Raw genomic sequence first — 27,574 nt, forward strand, 5'->3', positions numbered from 1 at the left:
ATAAGTGCGTTCGTATGGAAAGTTCGGACACCAAGATGTGTGTTATATTAGTATTATATAATGGACAATTCTATTCATTTTTAAAAGTTACTTTCATTTTTTTCGTTTTCCTTCAAAAGAGAGACAATTATCTTTTAATGTTTCGCAGAGAGTTTTAGGAGATTTACTGGAATTGCTATCCAGTATTCTCATCGTGATTTTATTGTATCTTGAAGGTAATTTGCCATAAACCTATAGCAATTTCGTGGAGCAAATTGATCCGAAAAGAGAGTGATTACATACCTCAAAGTCCAACTACATTGTTACTTCATTTTTTTTTTCCATATTTTTCTAACAAGAACCACAATCTACATCCATTTTAAAAGGCAAAAAAAGGGAAATATCTTTCAGGGAAAGGACTTTTTCCCTACTTCTTATCTACTTTGAATCTAAAAAGGAAAACAAGCAAAGGGCAGACGCAACACTAACTTGCATTCAAAAGAAATTGGAACTCTATCCTCCTTATAGTTGGAAACAAAATAAAAGAAAAGCAAAGCAAGCAAAGGGAAACTAAATACAATGACATTGAGGATGCGTCTCCTTTCGCTTTAACTTTTTAACCGTCCTTGGACTCCTTACCTTTGCACTTCAATCAATGTGCTCATGTGATTTGCTTCAAATACAACATGATTCTCTAAACTATAAATGTAGAGTGTGAAGCAACTCATATGGACAAGTAGAGGATTTAATGCGTAGGCATATTCACATAAAAAACTTAGAATAGACAAAAATGATTTCCATCCCGACATCTTCCATGAATTCTCGCCGTTTTTCTTAAATATTATACTTTAACTTGCTTCTCCTAAACCTCCATAAACCACCAGATGACTAATATTGTGACAGCTTAAATTTTCGCCTGTTGGAATGTTAAACGGATTAGTTAATTCGGACTTAGCCTAAAGGTGGTTATGAACTGTGGATTTTAATTAGTTGCGCAATGGGTTATTGGACTTTAGCTTGTCAACGGGCGTAACAATGTTAATTCGTTAGAAATTTTGGAGTGACGATTATTTTGGATCACAAAGGAATTAATCGCATCGGACTCGGTTCAGGATTGAACCGCGTGACCCCCTAAATCGACCTACTCTTTTTTCCCCTATATATAGTCTCTCTCTCCTCCCCCTCTCATTTCTCACCTCCCTCTCTCTCATGAACAGATCTTCGCTTTGCATAGAATTAAACCACATGCTCCACCGCTTGCGCAACCCCGCCCCCCCCAAACCAAACATTCCTCTCTCTTCTTCCTATCTTTCTTTGTCGTGGTCGCTTGAGCCCTCTTGCTCTCGAACTAGAGCCGGCGACTTCTTGGCCCGCCAATGGTGAATCCTCGAGGTTTCAAGCTTTTGCTCAGCCCCACTTGATACCTGTTCCTCCCTCTTCCCAGTTCGGTGCTGGTCGCGAGTGCAAGGAGGAGAAGAACTCGGTTTGAGCTCGTTTAGTTGATGATTCGAGCTCCGTTTTCTTCGTATGCATTCCCAAAGCAAGTACTATCTCTATCCCAACTATTAGCCTATCCGATAGCTGTTTATTTTGGGTGATTTGTCCTGTTTTGGAATGGGTTAGATGTGGGGAAGTTCTATTTGCATGGAAGGGAAATCACTTTCGTTTGAACGATTCGTCGCTAGAATTAGCTTCCTCGAGTCGTGGGTAGCTTGAATTCGTGGATTGATCGCCTTGAATGTAATTGAACGGGTGGAATTTTAGGAGTGGAATCATACATGGAATTGGCCGTGGATTATTAGGAGTGTTCCTTGGAACTGGTGGCTCCGGTGCTGAAGCTAGTGGCTAAATCCTGACCCCTTAGCTCTGGGTAGTGAGGATCTGAGGACTGATCGTTAAGATTATCACTGGAACGGAGTGGATTGAACATGGGAGTTTGGGTAAGGACGGTTGGGACGAGAGTCCTAAGGGAATTGTGCACTTTGGAGACCTTCGATAGTTGATTCTAACGGGATTTTGACTAACCATAGACTTTACTCGTGTGCTTCATTGTGGTTTCATCATTGCCTACTGGATTTCGCTTAAATGAATGGTGAATAGGATAGTTTAGTTTTTTTGGTTAGATATTTTACTTGTTGAGTTTCGGCTCATTCCCTCGTTGTTACTCTCTTTCCAGTTACTAGGTACTAGCTGCTACAGCCTATAGGTGATAAAGGTGAAGTTGGAGCTCGAAGATGGTGCTAATCTAATACTCGGGTGTAGAGATTTTCCATTGATTTTCCTCCCAATGTATTTCTTGTCATGTTTTAAAAAGATGTAAGTCAGCCCTTTTTTGATATAAAAGTAATTATTTTGTACAATTTGCTGAATGATCTTACTGCATGCTATACAAGTTAGGAAACCCTATGAATAAGGTCATACCCTATCAACGTGCTTGCCATTTCCTCTTTATGCATGCACTTGTGTATTTTGTATGGCCGCTGCATGCTATAAATTGGATCATCTACATCAGTCCAAGCTGCTTCTTTATCTGCGCTGAAATCAATAGGATAATTTTTTATTAGTCTGTTTGATCTTGAGACAAAAGGGACTTGGAAAGACAAAACATACCGTCTTTGTCTAAATTATCAACCTGAAATTAGAAGTAAATCACTTACTAAATCACTTAAAATTTTGAGAGGCGGTGATTGGCCAAACCAAGAAAAATGGTGAAAAGAAAATATTGCAATCTAGCATAAAAATAGATCAATGACAAAATGTGCAACCCCCAATTTGGTCAGACAATAGAAAGTACATACACTAGTAAACGGCTCGAGAGATTTTTCGTGAAGTCCAACCGTGGTGGTCGCTTTCTTCTCTCTGTAATGGATTACCAAGTTCAATTCGTGCAACTTCCTATAAAAAGTTTAGGCAATCATTTTCTATAAAAGAAGCTACTTACGTGTAATTGGATCAGCTCTTTCCTAACAAAAATTGGACAACGGAGACAAGCGTATGTCCATTAGAAAGGTTCTAAATTGCGGTCAAAAACTACAAGTTGAGAAATTGTGCAGATGCTATATGTCGAGAATTGTTTTCGATGACAGTTTCCAGTAGTACCTCAAGCCGTTGCCACAAATACAGATTGACTCAAAGTTTAACAAATTTAAGTTTACTTACAAGGAAAAAATGTAGCAAGTGAATTAGCAAAGCAAAAATAAAGTATGATGACAGTGAAATATGTTGTTTTCTTTAGTGGAGTGAATAGGTATTTGAGAAGGCCAAAAAATTCAAGGCAAAACAAAGCTACAAAAGAGCCTGTTCCCAGGTGCAATTGAAGGACCAATTATTCTTTTACACTAGGACCAAGAACTACAGCTCAGCAGCAAACATAAATACAGAAACTTGAAATATCTTGGTAGTCCTAATTCTTTGTGAATGCTCTGAGTCCTATGATGGAATGCACTTGGCAGATCAAATGAAGAGCCTAACTCTCACCCGTTCCGTTCTCATTTTATCGATATCTCTATAATTCAGACTCACTAGCGTTTTGAATGGAGGGACGTCCTTCTATGATGTGAAAGCTAGCTTTTACATGTCATTATGGGTTTCAAATTTAGGGTTACCAGGCTTTGAATCAGTTTTCGTGATCATAGCTTCTCCTTCATTTCCCTGAGGAACGAAAAATTTGTCAATAATTAGGACACTTTAGGCCCGAAATGGATTTAGGCTCTTATTTAAAGCAAACTCCGTTTTGAGCCTTTATTTGGAATTTGCCCAAAAAAATTACAATGGTAGACACAAATTTGTCAATAGTGGAGTCGCAGACTGTTTCTTCTCCATCTGTGTTTTTTCTCTCTCTTCCTCCTGTTACATATAATTTTTCTTCCTCCTTATCCTTCCATTTTCCTCTCATGGGTGGTTCCTCAAGGTCTATTATCCAACATTGACTGTATAGCTAATCAAGAATTTCTTATATTGGCCTTCTACATACACCCGCTAGATGTGAGACCTATATCATCTAACGACTCGTGTGGAGTAGCTCAAGGGAAATTGAGAATACTTCAAAATGCCGGCTTGTATAGAAACAACATTTGTCAAACTTGGGTGCCGTAATTGAAGATTTTTCTTTGTACCCCCCATGATTACCAAAGGAAAGTCATGATGCATGAGCTGCCAAATTAGATAGACAATGAATGGGGATGAGAAAACTCTTTCGCGGATGGCCGCAGAATGAGATGGCATGAACCGGACAACGAATATAAAAGTCCCCACTCGTCCTTCGTTTTGTTTTTTTTTTTTTTTTTGGGGGGGGTTGGTGTCCGGTCGAATGACTCCCCCTGCTTGAAAAGGTTGAAAAACATTGGTTGTGTAATCCGTCAAGACGGTTGCTCAATTTAATATCCGATATTATTCTGTCGACCGTTCAAGGAAGCAGAAGGTTCCACTCCACTGGAGATATCTTGTCATGAGAAACCAACAATACGAACCAAGAATGTGAAAGTGAAGACAATAACATATGACTGGTTGTGCATTGTATACGCGGTTTTAAGCATAGTATTTTAGTACAATATATACGCTGCATCGCTTTACTTAATAGTGCTCCGAAGACTTTCGTGAGACAAGGACAGATCAAAGTCACCTTTCCCGACCCGCTCCACCGCTCCAAAATCAAAATCTAATCCCATAATTGCTTGAAGCAATTCGCTTCTGCTCTCTTTTCTTCCTCAGGACTCTCTGGTGGTGTCAGCGGTGGACATGAATCGATAGTTAGTGGCAGAGATAGATATCAGAACAGACGAGAGAGACAGAGACAGAGACAGAGATGGCGGGTGGCGGTGGCGGAGAGGAGACGAATTTGGAGTACACACCGACGTGGGTGGTGGCGGTGGTGTGCAGTGTGATAGTTGCTGTATCCCTTGCTGTTGAGCGCCTCCTTCACTACACTGGCAAGGCATGCGCTCAATCATTTTCCAGTTACGAGTGGTTGCTTTTGCTGATCACTCCCTTTGATTTGATTTTCGATGACTCTTATTGCTCTGGCACACAGTATCTGAAGAAAAAGAAACAGATGCCTCTCTTTGAAGCCTTGCTAAAGATCAAAGAAGGTTTGTTATGTTTATACGGAAGGGGCACTGGCTAGCTAGTCTTGCTATAAACTGTGGATGATAGTTGCGTTTGTGATGGTGCAGAGTTGATGCTTCTGGGGTTTATATCACTACTCCTCACAGTTTGCCAAAGTAGGATTAACACGATTTGTATATCCCAGCACTCGTCTGGCAAGTGGCTTCCCTGCAAAAAAGAAGATGATACTAGTACTACTACTAACCACTTCCAGACCTCCTTCACTTCTGGGAATACACGCCGACTTCTCGCCGAAGCCTCTGCCACCACTGATCACTGTTCTAAAGAGGTCTTCTCGTACTCCTGATGTCAATTTTGTTGCTTCTTCTCTACCGGGTCCTGTCTCTTCCCATCAGACTACCATAGTAGAATGACATTATATCTTGTGTCTAGCTTAGCTTCACTCCTGTAGCCATGTTCAGGATCAGGACCATCCGAGATCCATAATTCCAAATTATGATCAGGCTCAAGCCACTAGTTGTACCTGAACCGGACTCCAATGTTTGAAAAAAGCCGCACAACTTGCTGGTTCTTCTCTGCATTCTGCAAGTGTTCTAAACCGTTTGAAGTTCAAAATTCATGAGAAATGTGGAAGTGCTGCCTTAATTGCATTATCTAGAACAAACATCAATAATAGTGTTGAGCATCACGGACAAGATTTTGCCAACACAATTGTCAACTCCCTCTATCATTACCATGCCAGAACTCATTGGAGGAATTCTAACCATTGTGCCTTTAATTGACATTGCAGGGGAAGGTCCCATTGTTATCTGCCACAGCACTCCACCATCTACATATCTTTATCTTTGTGCTAGCCATCGTGCACGTGACGATGTGCGCACTCACAATTCTGTTTGCCGGCATAAAGGTGTCATACCCATTTATCATTGCTCCTATCAATCTTTGAGAAATTTTGGCCCCATATGGCTATGCCTCCTCCAACTGGGTCTTTCATCACCTTTCCTTGTAATTTCTGTAGATACGCCAGTGGAAGAACTGGGAGGATGCCATACAAAAGAAAGAATATGATTCGGTAGAGGGTAATGTTTTGATGACTGAGTTCGCTTACAGTGATATGGAATGCATCACTTATTTCATCTTCTACCTGTCATTTCCTTTGCCTAATCTTTTTCTCACTGTTGTTTTTTTAAATGTAGTTCTGCGAACAAAGTTTACACAAGTCCAAGATCATGCTTTTATCAGGGGTCGCTTTTTGGGTATCGGTAAAAACTTAACCTTTCTTGGTTGGTTGGTAAGTCATGAACCCTTATAGGCTAGTGCTTGCTCGTTTATGGATGAGTTAGCATTTGATACAAGCAGTAGCAACATGAGCTGTATAGTTTCCTCAAAGACAAAACACAAATAACCGAATGCTTTTTGACATTTTAAAGCATCTTTTAGCAAAATATGTCAGGGAAGTTTCTCTCATATAATAACTGTCTTTCTTGAATTGCAATTGCATGGGGTAGTCCCAGTAATCCCCATGAATGAGAATGTCTGCATTACCTTTACACGAGGGATGATTGTGCTCCACTTCCATTATAACACCCTATTTATTGAGTAGATTGACAATTACGAAGTCCTGGGTCATTCATTAGTAAACCTCTAACTTATCTGTGACTTTCATCATGTACTCTCACAGCAATCATTCTTCAAGCAATTTTATGCTTCTGTGACCAAGGATGATTATACAACAATGCGCCTCGGTTTTATAATGGTAAGCAGATTGGTCTTGACTTATCCGTTTTACTTGATGTATCTTTGTTAATTCTAGGCTATTTGTTTTCCATACTTTATGTTGATTTAGAGCCATCATTTAAGACTCACTGCAGGGGAAATCCGAAATTTAACTTTCATAAGTATATGATCCGCGCTCTTGAAGCTGATTTTAAGAAAGTTGTTGGAATAAGGTAACATGCGGACTTTTATTTACTTTTATCTGTCTCTATTTCCTCGGGAACATTTGGTTTTACATTTCTGTTGGTTCCACAAACTGTTAAAGCATCACTCCAGTTGATACTTATTATCTCCTTCTATAATTGCAGTTGGTACCTTTGGATATTTGTGGTGGTGTTCTTATTGCTCAATGTTCATGGTGAGAAACCAAATTAATCAAACATCCATCATGAACACAAGGGGGTTTACTTTTCATTACTGTAGTTTCTACCTCAGAAACATAGCCGAAGACAAATTTAGGCATGGTTTTGGCACGGTGATTCCTGTCCTCATATTGAGATGGAATTTGCACGGAGCTCAATGGTCCTTCCCAGAGAAACACCTGGGCATTTTGCTATGTCATGGACCTTATAACAGCTTTCTTGATGCATCTGAGTATGTCAGTCAAGAGCTGTCAATATCAAGTTACCCGCAATATAATTCCCATCAAAACCCCTAAAGTAACTCTTGAAGGTCAATCCTAATCCCAGAAAAGGGATTTAACTGTAACTGATGAGGGGTTGCAATCAATTGTGCAGGCTGGCATTCGTACTTCTGGATATCGTTCGTTCCCTTTTTGGTGAGTAGAACCGTGTCCTGACATTGTGCGTGCTTAAGCCATATTGTACATCTCTTGAGAAATGAGTCATACTGGGTTTGAGATTATGGATTCTTCTATTTCCTTTTCTAGCTCTTATTCGCTGTTGGAACAAAGCTGGAGCACGTGATAAATCAACTAGCGCAAGAGGTGGCGGAGAAGCATGTAGCCGTGGAAGGGGACTTGGTGGTCCAACCTTCTGATGATCATTTCTGGTTTCATAGACCTCGCCTTGTCCTGCTGCTCATTCACATAATCCTCTTCCAAAATGCTTTTGAGCTCGCGTTCTTCTTCTTCATCTGGGTAAGCGGAGAAATATAGCTGAATTGCCAAAAGAAAATAAGAGCATAGGAGTACTTACTGGAAAGAAAAACCTGGCAGGTTCAATATAGTTTTGACTCATGCATAATGGGACAAGTCGGTTTCATAATCCCCAGACTTGTGATAGGGTAAAAGCCTTCTTCCTTCTGCTCATATGCTGATTTCTCCTTATCAGAATCACATGATGTATCTGAATGGCTACGTGCAATGTTGTCAGGGTGTTGGTTCAATTCATGTGCAGCTACAGCACCTTGCCACTCTATGCTATAGTTACCCAGGTGACCAATCTTTAGGCACATCGTTCTCACGTGGTTCTTGACTATTTTACTGCAACATGATATTGAAACTGACGGCATGCTTCTTGCGTTTGCACTTTGGTCGTTGAAGATGGGAAGCACATTCAAGAGGGCTATATTTGAGGAACACATACACGAGGGGCTCGCCGGCTGGGCCAAGCATGCAAAAACAAACAAGATTGTGAGAATGGCGGCGACTGGAACAGGATCGACCACCCACCCAGTGGACCCCAAAGAGACTTCCCAGTCCCATGACGAGCCAACAAAAGAAGCTGACATCCAACATGTGCCTTCAATCCAGGGACCTAAAGAGATGCAGCAACCCATCTGAAACATTCCCTTCCAATTTCTACGTCTCATCAGCTTTGGACTTCTTAAATTAGAAACTCGGCCCGCTGTAGATTATATTACATAACCAGACACCAATCAATAGTCAATAAAGATTACCCTTCGGGCTCATCATGTCTGAGATTTCCCATTCTGCCAGGGTGTTCGCCATATTTAGACTAAAACTCAAAATCCGACTTCCAGGCAATGAGCCAACGGTAAGCTGTGCAATTTTTTCGGTGTCGATCAACTATATCATGTAATAGGTTGCTTTATGTACTAAGACATTAAACTCAGAAAAAATAAAAACTAGCTGACATATTTCTTTATTCAGAAAAATAGAATACAAATAAAAAAGGAGATAAAAGATCAATATATCTTGATTCAATACTTCAGACAACTCCAGCCCAAGACTATTTTGGCTGCCATAGGGGAGCTGAACAACCAACACGTTTTGCTAACATTACCACTAAAAAGGGTTTCAATAACAAATAGTAGCGCATAACTCAACAACCATTACCCATTAAATTAAACTTTCCTCATTAATCAAGAAAGCGGTTGGAGACAACAGCTCAGACATAAGCATCGTGAAGGTAACTGACTATTATACATATTCTGCAGCAAAACAGCCACCTATATACCTCCGATACAGCGAAATATGCTATCATACAAAGTCCTAAACTCACTTTCCTCAGCCCCAAAATGCTGCTGCATTCTTCCTTGTGCACTACCAGGAGCTTAATTGCTTTTGAATTTTGGAATTGTGAGATGACCTTCCACCTTTGTCCTTGTACGAATTTCTAGAAGCAAGAGTCTTCCCTCCTCTATGTACAGCAGCAATTGCTCGCCGTCTCTGCTTGTTCAGGCGCTTTACCAACTCAGCGTCATTCCCATTCTCTTCACTTTCATCCTGCACCGAGTGGAAAAGAAACTCTCATTACTGAAGTCAACAAGAAAGAGCAATAATTGATGACCATGAAAAAACTTCTCAGGAAAAATAACTCGCTTTTCTGACAAACACATACGAAAAAGCAGCAAACACAACAATTAGAACACACAATGCCAGTTCAATATCTCCTCCCAAAAACAGTCAATAGCTACCCAATTACTCAAAGTTAAAATTGCATGTATTTTCTTGACATAAATTTTGGGAAGCAAATTTCCGAATAATTATTTTTTCTATGTGCAAAAAAAATTATTGCTCAACCCGATTCGGAGCTGCTAAATTCAAAGACCTCAAGCCCAAAACTATCAAAATGAGCCTGAGCATTATAGAAGACAACAAAGGCAGATCGAACTTTGAGATATCTGCAAGCAAGAATGTCTTCAATGTGATTCATATTACTCGACCTTCATGATTATGTTGGATTTTTAAGAGTGCTGTCATGCACCATCCAAGACGACACAGCTAGTGAGCGAAAACCAGACCTAATGCCTATTCACTACAAATATTTTACCTCATTGTAGTGTACCTCACCACAAGGTTCGCTGAGTTGTCCTTCACAGCTCTGTCTGTTTTCTTCATTTTTCTCCTCATCACCTTTTATAAGGTGCACTTGCTGGTCATACAAATAGCAAGATTAGGATATAATACTGAGTGAGCCAGGCTTTAAAATAAATTTTAAGATGGATCTCAGCTGACTTGCCAGAAAGTTAATACTGCATCCTCCAGTTAACTATCCAGGATACAAACCGGGAAATTCTCATACACGAATATATAAAACATGACTTCATCTTATCAGCTGAAAAGTCACTCAAGTGCTCCAATAGTCTATTAATAGATCTGCTCAGTTTTTGAAAGTAAAGCACAGCGAACAACATTGCTCCCAGTAAAAAGTGGAAATCTCATGTCCTGATGTTATAGGTTTCACAAAGTTTTAGCAAATATCGATTTTCGGGCCTATCACAGCTACTGTTCCGAGACAAGTACCTGATCCAGCAGATGCAAAGAGTCAACATCTCTCACGATAGTTTCATCCATTCCAGCACTATTTTCTTCCTCATCAGAACATATATCGTTGTCCTTCCCTTCTTCAACAAACTATATCGAAGGAAACCAGTAAGAGATGGTAAATATCACATCATGGACAACGCACACTTGCAATATTCAATCAACAATAAACTAGGATGACCTTTCGATTAATGTTTCAACTAGCTGCACTAATTTCTCTAGGGCAAGATGTAATTGGTTCCAGAAAAATTGTTTATTCTACTTTCATTTTCATTTCAGTATGCAGCAGCTTCAAAAACACATTTGGAAACACACAGGAAATTATTTTCCAACAAAAACAATGGACATCATGTTTGAATCAGAAAACGTAGTTTAAAGCTGAAAATGACGTTCTATGTTACACGGACACGCCCCCAAAGACAAATTTCCCGTGTCGGACACGCCGGGACACGCTTCCAACATCAATTCACAAAAATTTTACACTTCAAAATCATCATCTGCCCAAGTCCCCATGAGCCTTTGGCCCATGGACACGCTAGGCATTCCTAATGGCCCATCAAACCAAGATGGGTTGCTTTCTGCAACTGAGCTCCCATTTATAAGAGGCTTTCCCTTCCTTTCTCTATTACATTGCCAATGTGGGACAAGGAACTAGACATGTGCACAGACAGACATAGTTCTTGGCCATGAAACTATAAAAAAAAAAGTGTCCCAGCTACATATTTCATACTAGGGCTTTTTTTAATTATTTATTTATTTGTGACTTCAGCAAAATAATAATTTATAACGTATATATAAAAATATATATTTAATATAAAACGTGTCGTGTCGGAATTTTCTGTTTTTTTATAAACGTGTCGGCGTGTCGTGTCGTGTCATGTCCGGTGTCCCGTGTCGGTGCAACATAGATGACGTTTTGGTGTTTCCAGTATTTATTCATTCTAACGAAACCCAGATCTTCGGAAGGAAAAAGAAAATTCCATTTTACAACTTTAATGAAGTAAAAGCATATACATCCCCTTAAGAGAATTTTCCTTTCCAATCACATGTTTCTGAGAAAACAGAAAATGGAAAGTAAAATACTAGTCATAGTACTTCCACTTCCACACAAGGACCAAACATGCAAAGCCAGGAAACAGAATGCTGGAAATTGGCAAGATATTATTTTGGCTTTCAGATGCAAAACCGTGAAGTCAATCATGAGAAAAGAAGCAGACAGAAGCCAAGAACTACAAAGAATAAAATTGGTGGAGGGAATAAGACGAGAGAGTTGAAGAGGATAGAATATTTTTCAAGAGACTTTTACAGTTGCATGCCCAAAGCTTTTACCACCTAGACACTAACCTACATTGGGCCTTGAAAATAGAAAAGACAAGCAGATTAGCATATCTTTAATTAGTGTGTCAGGCTTATTGGTGTTGATTTAGATTGATAGGCCAAGCATTTGAAGATCTAAACAAAATCAATCAAAAATGTTAGAAAGTTTTGCATCAGGGTAAGAAACATGGTGCAGGTTGAATTCCCCAATGACAGGAACTAGACTTATGTTATCCAGTTACAAATCCCCAGATGGAAGACTAAATGGGCACGCCCCTAAGTGGTCCAATCATGAACCAGAATAGTCAATTATGGTAAGCCACTAGGTCTAACACCATATTAAGCCGTTGGATAACACAGTATCTACGATTTGCAAACCATCCACCCCTAAAAGTGAGTCATAAAAGATTATATAATATACCTTGTCCATATCATCTTGCTCTTTTCTAGTAAACCCACTAGCAGCAAGTTCTTTGTCCAGAAAACCAACAGATTTGCTTATTGAAGAAAGACAAGGTCTACTGCTCCCTTCCGAATCTTCCTCTGAATTATCAGGATTATCAATCTGCTCTTCAAGAGAGAGATTAAACCTGGTGGTAGGTTGTCACAAAGAAAACTGATGCATGATTGTTCGGAACAACTGAAAACGTGTCATAAAATGCACCAGCTCACCCATAATAACAAAAAGCGTCTATAGAGCCATACAAGTTTGAAAGCGCGAACATCAAGTTATCCAAATAACATAATACCAGACGAAAGAATTTTCACAAGACCAAACCTATGTCTCATTCATATGAACAATGTTCAATTCAGACAACCCGTTTTATTGTGAACCCTTTGGTTCAGAAGTATTGTGCCCAACAGCAAAATAAAAAAGAGAGCATAAGTAATCCAAGGACATTCTCATCAAGAGGAAAGAGCGATGAACGCGAGGATAAAATTTCCATCAATAGGAAAAGAAGTGGACACACAAATAGTGCATATTGTATTGGGAACATTTGTAGGTAACTTGCCTCCTAGTATGGCAAAATATTTACTTCACTCCAATGATACATTTCATTTTTCAACAATAGAGGAAGAGACAGAATGCCAGAGCCTTTGAAGACAAGAAATCAACTTTCTTTCCCAATAAAAGACTCCGACAAAAACGGCTTACTTTTTCATCAAAGCACTTGAAAGTAGTGGATTTTCTTAGGTTTCACAAAACTAATTTCCTCAGTGAGTATTACAGTATATAGTCAACATACTTCCATCACAAACCTAGGAAAATGGACGGAGCGATGGCAAACAAAATGAAGAATGCTAACCCATTCATCAGTCAAGATTGCAGAAAGTACCTAAAGATGACCCATAAATAAAAGTACCTAAGGATGGCCCATAAATAGGTCATCATCTTGTATTTTTGCATCATCTAAAAGGTCAAAAAGTAAAACCACTTTCACAATTGGACGCACCTCTTACTGAAGAATTTATATATACAATCAACATCGCGATCAAAGTACCTGAAAAACAGAGTAGAAATTTAGCAATAAAAACAAGAGCGACTAATATGTAATTTGTACTGAGCAGTTGAAGCTTGCAATATCACTTACATCTGTGCATTGCGATGCGATACCGAAACCATTTGAGGAAAATCAATCATGGTAACTTTCTCCTCCTCATCAATCTAATAATATGGTAGAAAATAATGTAAATTGTTGAGAAGATTGAACTGCGGTTATTAGAGGTGTTAATAACTCATAAGCATGAAGCCAAAGAAATACAAAACAGATCTATTATACCATTATGGAGAACGTTCCTATAACAGTTTTGTGTATTAGCATGTGCAAGTCTGTGTCATGGCATCCTTTTGGGTGGTTGTGTATCCCCTAGCAACTCTAGCAATGATAATTAAGCACTAGAAGTTACCATGATATTAAATTCATTGAAATCACAGTGAATGAGGCCATGTTCTGCCAGGCGAACAAGGAGACCTAAAATCCTCTCAAAAACCGCCTCTGGGCTTTGCAATTCGCGTACCTGCACACTGCAGAAGAAATATATTATATTATTGATAGCACCAACCTAGACAGGAGTCGCGTAACAAAGGGGTGGGGTTGGGAGTGGGAAGAGTGGGGGATCTTCTCTATTTTCCAGATAACTCAAGAAAAAATCTCAAGTCACAGAAATAGAGGAAATCAGAGAAACCATCTGCTCCTGTTCTCCGGTTAAAAAAGGGCCTCTACACAAATTATACTCGTTCACGGAGCTTGACTCAGATTTTCCAATCCCTAGAGCCTGACACTAGCAACTGTGGCCATAAAAAAATTCCAATCCGTGTCGCATTTAACAAAATAGAACTATAATTTTCTTTTGCATCTGTGATGGGGTGGCATTCAATTTCCTGCTCCATAAGTTCTAGCTGCTTAAATTATAAATTTTGGGGACATCCAAAGGGAGCAGCTTGGCCCTAAGACTTGCTACCAAATAATATTACAGATAGCTCCAGATTCATTCAAGTAAGTGAGAAGCCTCAGAATTATCACAAAATGTTCAGGATGCTGTGGAGAACAATAATTAGGAAACAAAGGTTTCTTAGAAGCTCATCACAAAAGAATTTCTCAACAGCCAATGCACAATCTCTAGAAGGAAGTGATGACACGTAGGTTTCCCATGTGTCATAAAGAGGCAGAATTAAATAATGAGGTAGCCTCTCCTTATTCTTCCAGAATTTTCTCACAGATACAAAATTTCATGGTTGACTGCCCAAATGATCTTGAATTTCAAAAAAAGAATTTGGTAGGAAAGTCCTCTACTCTTCACCCAAGGGAAATGGTCGAAATCATTTGTTAAATACAACAAAAGGGGCCTGGACATGCTAATGAGAGAGCAAAATAGCACTCTCTGCAAACATGAAATTGCTTTTGAATTTCAAAAATCTTAGATAGTCTTCACAGAAGCATGGCCAACTTATAATATTTGAAGTTCTACAAATCCTGATGATATCAAACTTAAATAAATTCTGGAAGCAGGTGCAATGCCTCCGAACTGTTACAGAATAAAAGTATTGTCCCGGAAAGGTAAAAAATAAAAACTTGCATGAGGATATCTCAAAAGTTCAAATGCAAGAAGATATGTAGCAAGAAAACCAGGGTGAAAACTGTGAGCTCAGTTGTTTCTCCTAAAACACTAAAAATGCTTTCTTTTTTTTAAAGACAGCACCATTCCATCGTTATCTGAATGTTTCCTGGTCCAACTTTGAAGGACGAAGCCTCAACATATAAATATGATTCAAAGGAGATATATTAACAGTCGGATCATCAGAAGTGCAGATTATGTTTTGATGTGACTGAATGATATGCACATTCACAGCATCCTCCAACTGAAAACAAATCGAAGCTGAATGATATGACCAAATTCAGTGTTGTTCGGTTCCTGCAATTGCCTAAGCTCATTGTCTTCTTGTTCCTTTCCCCACTTTATGGTCCACCCGTATTGTTTGTATGTGACGAAATAGGTCATTATGTCTCTTTGCAGTTGACAAGTCAAAACATATTTGAAGAGTCACTTGAACTTCTTCATTGACTAACTTCGTACAGAAAAAGTTGCTCCTTTGGAGCTGTAAACTATAATTTCTCGAGGTTAATTATGTCCAAAAATTTTACTGAAAAACAGGACATCTGAACCTGACTTAATCGTGTCCAAATAATATCCAAAGAAATTTCTTGGTAATGAGAATCCAGTAAAAAGGTGAAACCAGATCTAAATTGAGGAATAGAACACTGAAGAATCACATATGAAAGAGTAACTATATCCATAAGTGATCCCTTCCCAAGTACAATGCATAAAAAAACGTAAACAATAGGGGTTCTTACAGTGGATATCCGTGAATGAGTGACATAACCACACAATGCCTATTACAGTCCACAGCATTAGGGACTGGAAAACCATGCTCTTCCAAGGCCTACAAAGTGAAGCAACTCCATCACAGTTCAGTGCTTATCATCAATATCGAAAGGAAGAGCTAATGAATGTTGAGAAAAGCAAGGATATACCTTCATAAACGCAAATTCTTTAAGTGCAGCAAGTCTTGACAAATAGAGCCAATTATAACTTCTTCGATGCCTCAAGTAATCACGCTTGGATTTAACAGCCCTAAAAGAAGTTCTACCGAGTCTGTGTAACTTCATAACAAGGATGGAACCATCCTCATTGGCAACCTCAAAGATATCTTGCAACAACATAAACCATCATTGCAAATTATTAGGATCTCATTCTCATCATACATAACCTAAAGTAGTACAAGTCCTAGTGATCAAAATTCCGTAAAGCAGAATCTGAAACACGAAGGCAAAGACGTTGAAAACAATGTTACCAGACTCCTTTCCGACCCCAATTTGACGGCCAACAGCTGTAAAAACTCCACGATTAACCAGGGTCTTGATCGCAAGAAAATCGTAACCAAGGTAGGTGAGCCGAAACCCATCATCTATGTCCAGCAAAGAAGAGAAATTAGAAAAAAAAGGGAATGAGAGAGAGAGAGAGAGAGAGAGAGAGAGAGAGAGAGAGAGAGAGAGTATGAAGAGTTCTTATATGGCTACTTACATTTGGAAGAGTCATGGTGTACCAATTTGTGCTTAAGCAAGTTCTTCAAAACTTTGTATGTACCACCATGCCTAAGAAAAATGTTGGAAGTTGAAATGCCATGATAGAGAAAAACAATATTGGCAACAACGATAAAAGAGATTGGAGAGCATACTTGAGAGAAGCAATACGGTCCACAAGCTCGGAAGGGACAATTTCATGCTGAAAACAAACAATGTATAGATCGGTGACATGTAATGGAATGATCAACTTATAATGAATAGGTAAAGAAGTATAAACCCGCAAAAGTGAGGTCCATCATTCTCAATACTAACATTTCTCATTCCCATCTCAACAGCAGTGAGAACTCTAAAGTCATCTTTGGACAGATATCTCAAAGCATCCACGTCCAGCTTCATTGCTGCCTTCTACATATGAAAATTAATAACAATCAAATCGACACATTAGCAGTAGATCGAGTTGCTAGAGAAATGACTATAGGATCTATGGAGGGAATTGAAACTGCATCTTAATGATGAATTCTTTTCAAGAACCGCAACAAGTTGGAGAATATCAAGGAAGAAGAAATATTGCGGAACCCCATTAATGGGGTCTTTATCTACCGAATTCTACTAAACTCATGTAGCCAAAGTTGGCAAGATCTCCTTTGTATTCCGCATACAAAGATCGCGTAGAACTGGATCACAAAAAAGTTAAATCTTGAAGACAGTTTACTTTTCTTTGACAGCATATAGTTTACAACAGAACATCACCTGTCATAAAACTGCAATTAGACTGCTTCTTAACACCCTCTAAAAAAAAAAAAAATTGATTCGCTAGCTAAGGATTGCTCTATCATGAAATCAACACTACGAGAATCTATGTTTGAGGGAGAACGAGTTTCGGGCGATGAACAAACAAAGGGAAGTAGAGCATTGAGGAGAATTATATTATGCCCAAACTCAGGCGGATGTTCATCAGTACGGTATAACCATATAGACTCAAAAGCAATGGTCACCGATCGCTGAGCCGGAAAAAAAAAATTGCTTAAACAGACATATAAGGACAAAAGCAATAAAGTAGTGGAAACAAACGGCAAAATCGTGAATCGCCTCCTTCCTTACAGGCCACCGGCGCCACACCAAACAATCCACAGTCCACGAAGAAAACCAAAAGGACAACGAAGAAAAACACAAAATCCCGAAGTTCAGCAGCCCAAACTCCAATTTATGAACAAAATCTCTAGAAATAAAAACATAAAAGAAAGAGCGTGATAGAGAGAGAATCGGAAACTAACAGGCGACGGGAGAGGGTGGAGGCACTGAGTTGAGGGGGTGGTGATAGGGGAGTTGCGCAGGCAGAGAGAGAGAGAGAGAGAGAGAGAGAGGATATATTTAGGTTCGGCCGCCTCGGCGTGTTAGAAACTCAAGACTCTGGGCGTCGAGAGCGGGCGTGAGGGAAGAGAGGCGGGAGCGAGGGAAGGAGAGAGCGGGCGGAAGCGAAGTAGGACAGAGCCAAAAAGAGAAGAGGGGCGAAAAAGAACGGAGCGTTTATAGGGTTTTCATAGGGGTAAAAATGGAAGTGCGCTTGATTAAGTGAGGGTAAAATGGGAAATTTGGACAATTTTCATTAAGTCCTCTTTTCTTTTCTGCGTTTCAGAATGTTCTCTACCATGTCTAAATTGACTCACGCCGCAACGAACGCCGTGACCCCGTCGACAGATTTCATTCCACTAAGTCTATTTCATTCTTAACAACTCTAAGGTGCTGCATGATAACACTTCTTTTTTTGGATTTCTCTGCCGGAAGTCAATCCGGCAGGGAAATCCGTTTGGTAAAAACTTTGCCGAAGTAGAAATCCGTTTGGTAAAAAAATTGACTTCCGGCAAGATTTTTAACTTCCGGCAAGATTTTTAACTTCCGGCAAGATTTTTGGCCAACTTTGAGAAGCAATTTTTTTTACTTCTCTACCTTAGAATTACTTCTTTGATCACGCCAACCACCGCCGGCCGCCGGTGCCATTGCCGCCGCCGCCGCCGTCGCCGGCCGCCGCCGGTCGCCGCCGCGGTCGCCCGCCGCCGGTCGCCGGCCGCCGCCGGTCGTCGCGCCGGCCGCCGCCGCCCGCCCGGTCGAAGTAAAAATTTGTTTCGGTTATCAAACGCATTTCTCTATCGAAATCAACTTATGAAGTAGAAATAGAAAAAACTACTTTTGCTAAAAAGCAGAAGCTAAAAAATTCACTTCTTGCCGTAATGACTTTCGGAACAGAGAAGTGTTATCATGCAGAGCCTCTGTCTCCCTCTCCTTGCTCACACCAAACTTCTCGTCATAACTATGGCCTCTCCTAAACACTTCTCCTTTTTGCTAAACCAAACATTCTCATCCTTCCCACACGTTCTACCGTGCATAAACCGAGTTACGCCTCAACAAATCAAAAGTATCTCTTTCTCGCTCTGATGTTTTATTTACTTTACGCTTATTTCCGGGCATGCAATAACAGTAAAATGAAAAAGTCGACAAGGTAACGTCCTACGGGCTTATAAGCATCATATTATATCATTCCCCATCCAGACCGGCGATTGATGCTATCTCACGAGTCGATATATACAAAGCCGATTCTTATTGATTGATAATGGTATACATGCATATGGATGGCTTCAAAAAATGACTTTCTCGTGGAAATTTGCATCTCGTCGCCTTGCATTATGCTCATCATGTGCTCTAATGCGGTTGCCGAGCAGGATGATGCCCTTGCGTAAGTATCGGAAGCACTTTCTAATTTGTCGTACTTGATGATTTTCATGCATGATTTTAGTTCACAATCTTCATGTTGGAAACATATATGAAGAAAATATAGAAGTGGAGAGCGCAAAGCCCATCTTCAATTAAAACATAAGGAGAAATTGATTACGGATTTTTTTTTTTTTAATATGCAGGATTTACAGGAGAGAGCTAGGAGCATCTGGTCGGCTACCAGGGACATGTATGGTTGGTACAAGGTGTGGAACAAAGCAAAGAAGACATAGGTGACAATGACCGTGGCGGATACGGAGAAGTGCCAGCAACATTCACTTGAGCATTGCTGCCGGGTGTACAATCTTTACCTTATCTGTCTCCAATGCTGTGCCAGCACACGCCCCGAAGGCTCAAGGCTCTCGTTCTCGCCTTCTCCTCTGTCTCCGCTACCGATGCCATCCTCATCTCCCATGGATGTTTATCACTTTCTTCATGGAACCAGCCCATTCTCCTCCTTGCTTTAAGCCTATAATAATACATATATGATCCTGAATATGTTATTAAGTGAACCTATTTCCTCTTTTGCTCAACAGGCTATGCTCTCCGAAGCAGTACCAGTAATGGAACAAGTGACGAGCTTCACTTCGCTTTCATCAGTTGGCCTTGCCACAGCGGTGGGTATCTTAAACAGGGCTGATCATTGATCAATATGATTTGAGCTCGCATGCTTGAAGTAAGGCTGTTTGTTTCCTGTCATGATCTCATGCAAGATCGGGCCTTCATTCGACATCCAGTCGGACGCTTTAGACTTTGTTTCATACAACGTTCTTTTTTTTTTGTCAGAATTTTTAGACCCACTTTTGATATTCGAAACTTTCCTTAAAAAATATCTCCGATGTCTGCCGGGTGGGAGTTGACTCGGGTTAAGTAAGTCCAAAAGGCAGAAATGGCACGAGGGAAAGGAGGAGGAGGAGACGGAGAAGGAGAAGCGTGGGGGATTTGCATTCTGCACCTTGACGTGTTTCCTTGGCTTTCCTCCTCTGCTTATTGATTGAACTCTGTACTCTCCGTTTCTGTGTTCAATTCTTTACTTGCTCCTCTCTCGTCCGCCTCCTCCTCCGCCCTTCCTTCTCTCCCCACCAATTCATTCTTTTAAAGGAATAATCTGGTTAAGGGAGCAGGAACAGCGAAGCATCGCAAGTCTCCCCCAACAACAACAATAATAATACCGCCTCAAATTCATCAAGAAGGAAGATACAGTTGACCCATTTCTTCCCCCTCCCATGGTGATGGAGGTGTCCACCTCGTCTTCCTCTCCCCTCTCCATCCACTCGCCCTTCGCCTCCGCCTCTCCCTGTCGCCGGAGCAGGATGCCTCCGATCCGATTGCCCGTTTCCAGCTTCTGGGCTTCTTCCGTGCAGCACCATTGCTCGATTGGGGCCGCCAAAACTCTATCTTCCCCGGTGCGGATCGCGACGAAGAAGAAGAAGCACCGGTTCCTTCATATAACGGCGGTGTTCGAGAGGTTCACGGAGAGGGCCATCAAGGCCATCGTCTTCTCTCAGCGAGAAGCCAAGTCCATGGGCAAGCCCATGGTCTTCACCCAGCACCTCTTGCTCGGCCTCATCGCCGAGGATCACGTCCGCCACCATCGCAATCACCCTTCAGCTCCTGGCTTTCTCGGCTCCGCCATCACCCTCGACGATACCCGCGCGGCCGTCCTCGACATCTGGCACAATCATCATCAGAACGATGATGTGATTGACAATGATGTTGTCGCCGACAAACCCCAAAACGGCAGAGGCGGCAGCGGCGGCAGCAGCAGCAGCAGCAACTCTTCATCCCCTGCTCACATCCCCTTCTCAATCAGCACCAAGCGCGTGTTCGAGGCTGCGGTCGAGTACTCGCGGACGATGGGCCACAACTTTATCGCCCCCGAGCACATCGCCATTGGACTATTCACTGTTGACGATGGCAGCGCCTCCCGTGTTCTCAAGAGGTCCTCCTCTCCCTCTCCTGAGTTGTTGACTCTCTGGTCGTTCTATTTTTCTCTGAATTTGCATTACGGTCGATCGTCCCAGCTAGAGCATGGTGCAATGTGTTATAGCCGGAGGGTACTGACATGGTAGTGTAGATGCAGTATTTGATTATGCAAAGAACAATGGGCTTCTGATGCAACGCATTATGTTGTTGAGGGCTTTTGTGATACTTTCATTTGCAGATTGGGAGCAAACCTTAATGATTTGGCTGATGCGGCAGTGTCAAGACTTCAAGGGGAGCTCGCAAAAGACGGCAGAGTCCCATCTTCTGCTTCTACTGCTGGAGCTTCTAAGGTTATGCCTAACAAGCCCTCTTCTGGAAAGGCTTCTGCCCTTAAATCCGCTGACAAAAACAGAGGTACCATACTCTTTTGCTTATGTTCTCTGTATATCGGCAAATCAATGACTTAGGCTGCTTAGCTTAAAAAAAAAAAATCTGGTTGCTCTTTGCCAGAGAAAAGTGCTCTTGCTCAATTCTGCGTGGACCTCACTGTTCGAGCTAGCAAGGGACTCATTGATCCTGTGATTGGCCGCAATGCTGAAGTTAAGAGAATCCTTCAGATACTTTGTCGGAGAACCAAGAACAACCCTATCCTTCTTGGCGAAGCTGGGGTTGGGAAAACAGCCATTGCTGAAGGCTTAGCAATTAAGATTGCTGATGCAGATGTTCCGCCTTTTCTTCTGGTGCGTGTCTGCTTACAAGCATGATCACATGTAACTATCAACTCTTTGAGAACATTTTTAGACTAACTTATTTATGTCAAGTTTGATGAGGTCTCTCGTTTGAACAGAACAAACGCATAATGTCCTTAGATATAGGTTTATTGATTGCCGGTGCAAAGGAGAGGGGCGAGTTGGAGGCTCGTATCACTGCTTTACTGAAAGAAACTTTGAAATCAGGTGAATGAAGTTATGAGCAAGCTATCTTTAGTTGAGCAACTAATCCTTTTGGTGTCTCATAGTTCTGAAATTGCCACCTGCAGGAAACATCATCCTTTTCATAGACGAGGTCCACACAATAATTGGATCTGGCACTGTTGGTAAAGGAAATAAGGGATCTGGTCTCGACATTGCCAACCTATTGAAACCCTCACTTGGAAGGGGTGATTTACAGGTAATGCTTTCCTGTGTGAACCGTGTCCGCCATAAACTCCTTACATACCCATGTTGAATTTGGGACAATAGCTTATCCGTCTGTTGTTAACTAAGTCTTTACACCAGAAAGTTAAAAACTCTTCGGATGGATTTTACATTGTTCCCTGTTGCCAATCTCATGAGATGAAATCAGCTACCCTTTATTTGCAGTCTAATCAATGAATTAGTACTAAGCCCAATGGTTAGATTCGGGTTGATCCTAGCAAATTATTTGTAGAATACGTTGGCATTCTCCTTAGTAGCCTATCTTTTGTTATGGCCTTAGTCAATATATAGCTGAGTGATCTTTACAAGACACGGGTGAATTTGAAATGAAACTTCCTGAAACATTTCCTATTAATACAATTGTAGGATTTATGCTAACCAATGGAGTAGATAAAGATGAAACAGTAAATAGATGAGCCCCAAGTCAAGTAAGATTTTTGCCATCTAAAAGCACACTTTTGAGAGTATGAAGATTGAAGCCACTCTCCCTATCATCTCACCCAAATTCCAACTTGAGTATATCTATATACTTTGATTCCATGTCAATTAGAACGAAGGCAGTCTGCTGCTTTTTGCTTGCAATTGACCCGTTATTGGGTCTTAGTTTGCATTGTGGTGTGTGCTTTAGGTGCAGTAGCTTTAAAACCAAGTTTTGTGTATTAAGTACCCTTTAGTTTGCCAATTGAAGATGCCTTTTTTTTTTCGACAGTGCATTGCATCAACAACTATGGACGAATACAGGATGCATTTTGAACAAGATAAAGCATTGGCAAGGCGATTCCAACCTGTACTTGTTAATGAGCCAAGCCAGGTTTCCATCTAACAGAAGTTTACTTCACGAAGCCGACAATTGTGTTTAGGATGTTATTTGACTTGTTGAGATAAATTCATAGGAGGATGCAGTTAGGATTCTGTTGGGTTTACGCAATAAATATGAAGCCCACCACAAATGCATATTTACTTTGGAAGCAATAAATGCTGCTGTGCAACTCTCAGCAAGATACATTCCTGACCGATACCTCCCTGACAAAGCTATAGATCTCATTGACGAGGCTGGGAGTAGGGCTCATATCCAAGCCTTCAAAAGGAAAAAAGAACAACAGACATGCATACTCTCCAAGTCACCCGATGATTACTGGCAAGAAATTCGTACTGTTCAGGCTATGCATGAAGTGGTAAGGGCACTGCTTCTGTATCTATCCAGCTTCTTCATCAGTTCATGGCTCTTATTTCATTAGGTAAGATTAGCAGGTGCAGGGGAGCAGAATGAAGGTTGAAAATGGCTCTTCAAATATGGATGATTCAGACTATGCTTTGCCTTCAACGTCGAATGATAATGAGTACGATTTCCGTACCTAATATTTACATAAATAGCAATTGCAATGTGCCCATCCCATACTGAACTTGATGTTCATTGACAATTTCCAAGGTAATCTTTTGCAGGCCTACACTGGTCGGACCTGATGATATAGCAGCTGTTGCATCGCTCTGGTCAGGAATCCCGGTTCAGAAGCTCACTGCTGATGAAAGATTGCTATTGGTGGGTCTTGATGAGCAGCTCAGAAAGCGGGTTGTCGGTCAAGATGAGGCTGTTTCTGCCATCTCTCGAGCTATTAAGAGATCCAGGGTTGGTTTGAAGGATCCAGACCGACCTATTGCTGCAATGCTTTTTTGTGGCCCCACAGGAGTTGGGAAGACTGAATTAACGAAAGCTCTGGCTGCATGCTACTTTGGATCGGTAAGTTGATGCATTAGTTTCTATGAGAACCTCTCTTGTTAATATCTAATGGGAAACATAAATCTAATCTTTTCGGCCTTTTCCTTGGAGAAGCTTCATCATGATGTAAGATAAGTGCTTTTAATGTCCTAAAACTTGAAATGAAAAAGCAATTGAGTCCTAAAACTTTCAATTTGTGCACTAAAACTTAGCCAAAAAGTGCAATCAAATACTTCTATTAGTTCTGTCCAATTTGAGTGACAAAAAAAGCCGATGTTGCTTTTTTAAATATTTTTTGGGCCATGTGGCACTGATTGGACCAAGTGGGCCCCATGTGCAAAGAAAAGGGAAAAATAAAAAAAGGAAAAAAAGAAAAAGGTAAAAGCACTGCAGATGAGTTAAATGTAATGGGCGACAGTGCTGCCCCACATTCACCAGCGACCCTTGCTAGCCACAGGTGACAGCCAGTGGCCCTTGCTCCGGGGGTGGCGAGCGGTGGCACCACCACTGTGTGAGAGCATGTGCAAGCCCATGCCTGCTTGCGGCGATGGTCGCTGGCCATCCGAGGAACATGGGGCAGTGGCGCCACCGCATTCAAGCAACACCGACAAGGGCCATTGTTGCAACCTCTCGTTCTGATTTGTTTTTGTGGGTTTTTTTTGGTTTTTTATTTTTTAGGATATTGTGATGACGTGGCACCCACTTGGCGCCAAATTAGCGTTACGTGGCCTTGAAAAGTATTTTAGAAAGCCACGTTAGCATTTTCCATCACTCAAATTAGACGGACTACTTGATTGCACTTTTCAAGCTAAGTGTAGGAACCTAATTGCATTTTTGTTAGAAGTTTTAGGAAGTTCATTGCAATTATCCCAGCTTCGTTTTTTCATGAAGATCCCCTGTAGATATTCGTGATATACCACAGGTGGAGGAAAAGTCTTGTCTCTTTCGGGCCTGCATAATTTGAAGAAGTGTTATGAGACATGGAAAAATAGGATTGTACGAAACTTCCCTTCTTAGCACCACCGTTGTTCAGTTAGGGCCAAAGTTAAATGGACATTTCGTGTGACTTTGAAGTATCCCTATCAGGGCAGTATGCCAAAATACTGACCTTCACCTGTCCAAATCAGTTATATTTTGTCTTGATTATGCTTACCCAGTTTCTGGTGTGAATCCTTTCCCATCAGGTGCCTAATTCCACAGAATTGAGTATAGGCATAATCGGTAATTACGCAATTCTTTAGTACTTACTAGTCTCTCATTTTTTCTTAGTGCAGTGAAATTTTACAAACTGGCCGAAATAAAAAGTAAAAGTGTCATGATATTTAAACCACTATTGCACTCGTGGTCAGGAATGATACGCTATACAGTGGCTATAAGCCTCAAACGTGTAGGATAGGGGATCTTTACTTAAGCTAGTGATTTTTTCTTTCCATTAATTTAGCTTATCAGTCTACCAATGCCTTGAACAATCCACTGGTAGTGAGATGGTTCCTGGCTGATGACCTTGATCTATATATCGATTAGTGTGAACATATGTTGTCGATAATTACATTCCTGCTACACACTATTAGCAAATCGCCCTTGTTGTATGTAGTGATTGCTGTTATGGTAAGTATATCTTCCGGGTGTCACAGGGTTCGGAAAAATGGAGGAATGATATGTTCCTTCTGTTGAGAGGCTGAAGAGCCTTTCTTTTAAGTATTCATATGTTGAAGAGTGTGTTTAACTTCTATTTCCGACTCAGCTCATGATGGTTGATGAGGTTTCACTTGATATATCCACTTCTTGCCTTTTTGTCTATTATATCAGGAAGCAGCTGTGCTGAGATTGGACATGAGTGAGTATATGGAGCGGCATACTGTGAGCAAATTGATTGGATCACCTCCAGGTTATGTAGGATATGGAGAGGGTGGTACTCTTACAGAAGCTATCAGAAGAAAGCCTTTCACAGTAGTGCTGCTCGATGAGATAGAAAAAGCACATCCTGATATATTCAATATCCTTCTGCAATTGTTTGAGGACGGACACCTCACAGATTCTGAGGTTAGTGCTTGCTAACTATTTGTTCGTTGTAGATGACATTTGAGATTTATGAACTTCTGGACTTCAGATTGGGACTGAATAGTGCAATAATTCTTACAGTGAGGGTATAAAGTTAAATGAGCAACAAGTTTCTTTCCTAACAAATTATCTTCTTGTGATTCACAGGGACGAAGAGTTTCATTTAAGAATGCATTAATTGTAATGACGTCAAATGTGGGTTCTAGTACAATTGCAAAAGGTGGGCGCACTATCGGTTTTTTGAGTCCGGAAAATGAGTCAACATCATACTCTGGATTGAAAGCACTGGTGATGGAAGAACTGAAAGCATATTTCAGGCCAGAGTTACTCAACAGGATGGATGAAGTGGTTGTGTTCCGTGCCCTCGAGAAGAGTCAGGTTAGATGTTTAACCTTTACATTTGCCAGTCTCACTGTTCCTCCAATAGCATTCTATGCTCATCGAACGTTTGCTGATGTCTCAACATATTTCAAAAGAATATGTTAGGTTTCTTGCAACGTAAAATCTACTTCGTACCGCACTTAAATGAATCCATTTCATTGCCTCTCTTCCAGATGCTCGAAATTTTGAACATAATGTTGCGAGACGTGAGAAAGCGGCTGATGTCGATGGGTATTGGGTTGGAAGTGTCTGAATCAATCATGGACCTCGTATGCCAACAGGGGTATGACCAAGTTTATGGTGCGAGGCCCCTTAGGAGAGCGGTAACCCAGTTGATTGAAAACCTATTGAGCGAGGCTATCCTATCTGGAGGTTACAAGCCAGGTGACACAGCCGTGATCGACGTGGACTCTTCTGGAAATCCGTTTGTCACAAATGCATCGCATAGGAGTATCCATTTGTCCGACAAAACATCCCCGTTTTAAATGAATCGTTACATGATAAAGTGTCTAATACCATTTTTTTTTTTTTGGTAAAATTACTGTGTATACTGTATATGAGCAATTCTTCAACTGTATATTTGATAGCAGGGACAATTCACATTCTTTGAAATAAGTGGATCTTTTGAGGACGCATTGCATAGACTCTGGGTTTGTGTTTTCCATGAGCCATGTCTTAATATAATTAGCAAAGCAGCTAAGGTGAGATCGGTTGCCCATCATCATCATCATCATCCGCTTATCCATATAACTCTGCAGAAAACTGGTGATTGCTACTTTTGCCACGGTGAAGTTAAGTTGATGAGTAGCCAAAAGAAGAAGAAGAAGAAGAAGAAACGAAAGGCCCACACAATTTGCTCCAAACATAACGTTCTGATAAAAGGCACGTACTTGTATATGCCCATGGAACAACTTCGCCTAATGTAATGTCCCAAGTTTTAAGGTGGAAATGGAATGGTGAAGTTGGTCAGGCACCGCCTGACCATTTATATTTGAGACCACTTGATGGCCACGAGAGTGAGAGACAGAAAAACAATTTCATCTAAACGGCCTCCACTAATACGTGATATAATTAAAACCACGCATTTCTATTTATTGCGGATATTGTGCTA

General features: G+C 40.8%; 3 protein-coding genes and 1 long non-coding RNA gene across 10 annotated transcripts; 3 read left to right on the top strand and 1 right to left on the bottom strand.

Annotated features, from left to right (window-relative positions):
- Positions 1–3,818: 3,818 nt before the first annotated feature.
- LOC115745298 (serine/threonine-protein kinase rio2) lies at positions 3,819–17,844 on the bottom strand. Of its 6 annotated transcripts, none has more exons than XR_004015906.2 (15): positions 17,688–17,844; positions 16,726–16,818; positions 16,566–16,612; positions 16,412–16,482; positions 16,182–16,295; positions 15,862–16,037; positions 15,682–15,770; positions 13,736–13,853; positions 13,420–13,493; positions 13,282–13,329; positions 12,249–12,417; positions 10,490–10,600; positions 10,017–10,118; positions 9,210–9,469; positions 3,819–3,869 (listed from the first exon to the last, which is right to left on the bottom strand). XR_004015906.2 is itself a non-coding variant. In XM_030680772.2 (15 exons), the coding sequence occupies exons 3-15, from the start codon at positions 16,807–16,809 to the stop codon at positions 9,287–9,289; spliced, it is 1,386 nt and encodes a 461-aa protein (XP_030536632.1). In that variant the 5' UTR covers positions 16,810–16,818; positions 17,014–17,163; positions 17,688–17,821; the 3' UTR covers positions 8,999–9,286. The 6 variants fall into 6 exon arrangements, 5 of the variants coding, with proteins under 5 accessions (XP_030536632.1, XP_030536633.1, XP_048127256.1 ...); XM_030680772.2 differs by lacking the exon at positions 3,819–3,869 and adding an exon at positions 17,014–17,163 and having other exon boundaries at positions 8,999–9,469; positions 17,688–17,821; XM_030680773.2 differs by lacking the exon at positions 3,819–3,869 and adding an exon at positions 17,014–17,087 and having other exon boundaries at positions 8,999–9,469; positions 17,688–17,725.
- Positions 4,653–8,692, top strand: LOC115745296 (MLO-like protein 1). Its single transcript, XM_030680768.2, has 14 exons — positions 4,653–4,912; positions 5,009–5,066; positions 5,151–5,371; positions 5,834–5,950; positions 6,062–6,122; positions 6,240–6,334; positions 6,725–6,799; positions 6,904–6,992; positions 7,128–7,177; positions 7,557–7,597; positions 7,709–7,918; positions 7,997–8,064; positions 8,154–8,214; positions 8,324–8,692. Exons 1-14 carry the CDS (start codon positions 4,784–4,786, stop codon positions 8,561–8,563), a joined length of 1,515 nt encoding a protein of 504 aa, XP_030536628.1. The 5' UTR covers positions 4,653–4,783; the 3' UTR covers positions 8,564–8,692.
- Positions 10,662–11,644, top strand: LOC125312668. Its single transcript, XR_007196755.1, has 2 exons — positions 10,662–10,899; positions 11,419–11,644. It is a non-coding gene; the product is annotated as an uncharacterized LOC125312668 (long non-coding RNA).
- A 2,232-nt stretch (positions 17,845–20,076) lies between the features above and the next one.
- Positions 20,077–27,094, top strand: LOC115745290 (chaperone protein ClpD, chloroplastic). 2 transcript variants are annotated; one of them, XM_030680756.2, is made up of 12 exons: positions 20,077–21,124; positions 21,347–21,522; positions 21,619–21,848; positions 21,956–22,064; positions 22,148–22,278; positions 23,014–23,115; positions 23,198–23,479; positions 23,553–23,644; positions 23,748–24,042; positions 25,831–26,064; positions 26,230–26,460; positions 26,637–27,094. In XM_030680756.2, the coding sequence occupies exons 1-12, from the start codon at positions 20,409–20,411 to the stop codon at positions 26,946–26,948; spliced, it is 2,910 nt and encodes a 969-aa protein (XP_030536616.2). In that variant the 5' UTR covers positions 20,077–20,408; the 3' UTR covers positions 26,949–27,094. The 2 variants fall into 2 exon arrangements, with proteins under 2 accessions (XP_030536616.2, XP_030536618.2); XM_030680758.2 differs by having other exon boundaries at positions 23,556–23,644.
- The last annotated feature ends 480 nt before the right edge of the window (positions 27,095–27,574 follow it).

This window comes from Rhodamnia argentea, chromosome 1, assembly GCF_020921035.1.
Source record: "Rhodamnia argentea isolate NSW1041297 chromosome 1, ASM2092103v1, whole genome shotgun sequence".
NCBI classification, from domain to species: Eukaryota; Viridiplantae; Streptophyta; class Magnoliopsida; order Myrtales; family Myrtaceae; genus Rhodamnia; species Rhodamnia argentea.

Bases quoted from the DNA above. Each gene is read 5' to 3' on its own strand.
- LOC115745296 (XM_030680768.2), top strand. From the start codon at position 4,784: ATGGCGGGTGGCGGTGGCGGAGAGGAGACGAATTTGGAGTACACACCG. The intron at 6,123-6,239 runs GTAATGTTTTGA...TTTTAAATGTAG, and splicing joins AGAATATGATTCGGTAGAGG to TTCTGCGAACAAAGTTTACA. The intron at 7,919-7,996 runs GTAAGCGGAGAA...AAAACCTGGCAG, and splicing joins CGTTCTTCTTCTTCATCTGG to GTTCAATATAGTTTTGACTC.
- LOC115745298 (XM_030680771.2), bottom strand. From the start codon at position 16,809: ATGAAGCTGGACGTGGATGCTTTGAGATATCTGTCCAAAGATGACTTT. The intron at 16,038-16,181 runs GTAACATTGTTT...TGTTGTTGCAAG, and splicing joins TGGGGTCGGAAAGGAGTCTG to ATATCTTTGAGGTTGCCAAT. The intron at 12,418-13,281 runs GTGCGTCCAATT...ACCTACCACCAG, and splicing joins TATAAATTCTTCAGTAAGAG to GTTTAATCTCTCTCTTGAAG.
- LOC115745290 (XM_030680756.2), top strand. From the start codon at position 20,409: ATGGTGATGGAGGTGTCCACCTCGTCTTCCTCTCCCCTCTCCATCCAC. The intron at 23,116-23,197 runs GTTTCCATCTAA...ATAAATTCATAG, and splicing joins TTGTTAATGAGCCAAGCCAG to GAGGATGCAGTTAGGATTCT. The intron at 26,461-26,636 runs GTTAGATGTTTA...CCTCTCTTCCAG, and splicing joins GTGCCCTCGAGAAGAGTCAG to ATGCTCGAAATTTTGAACAT.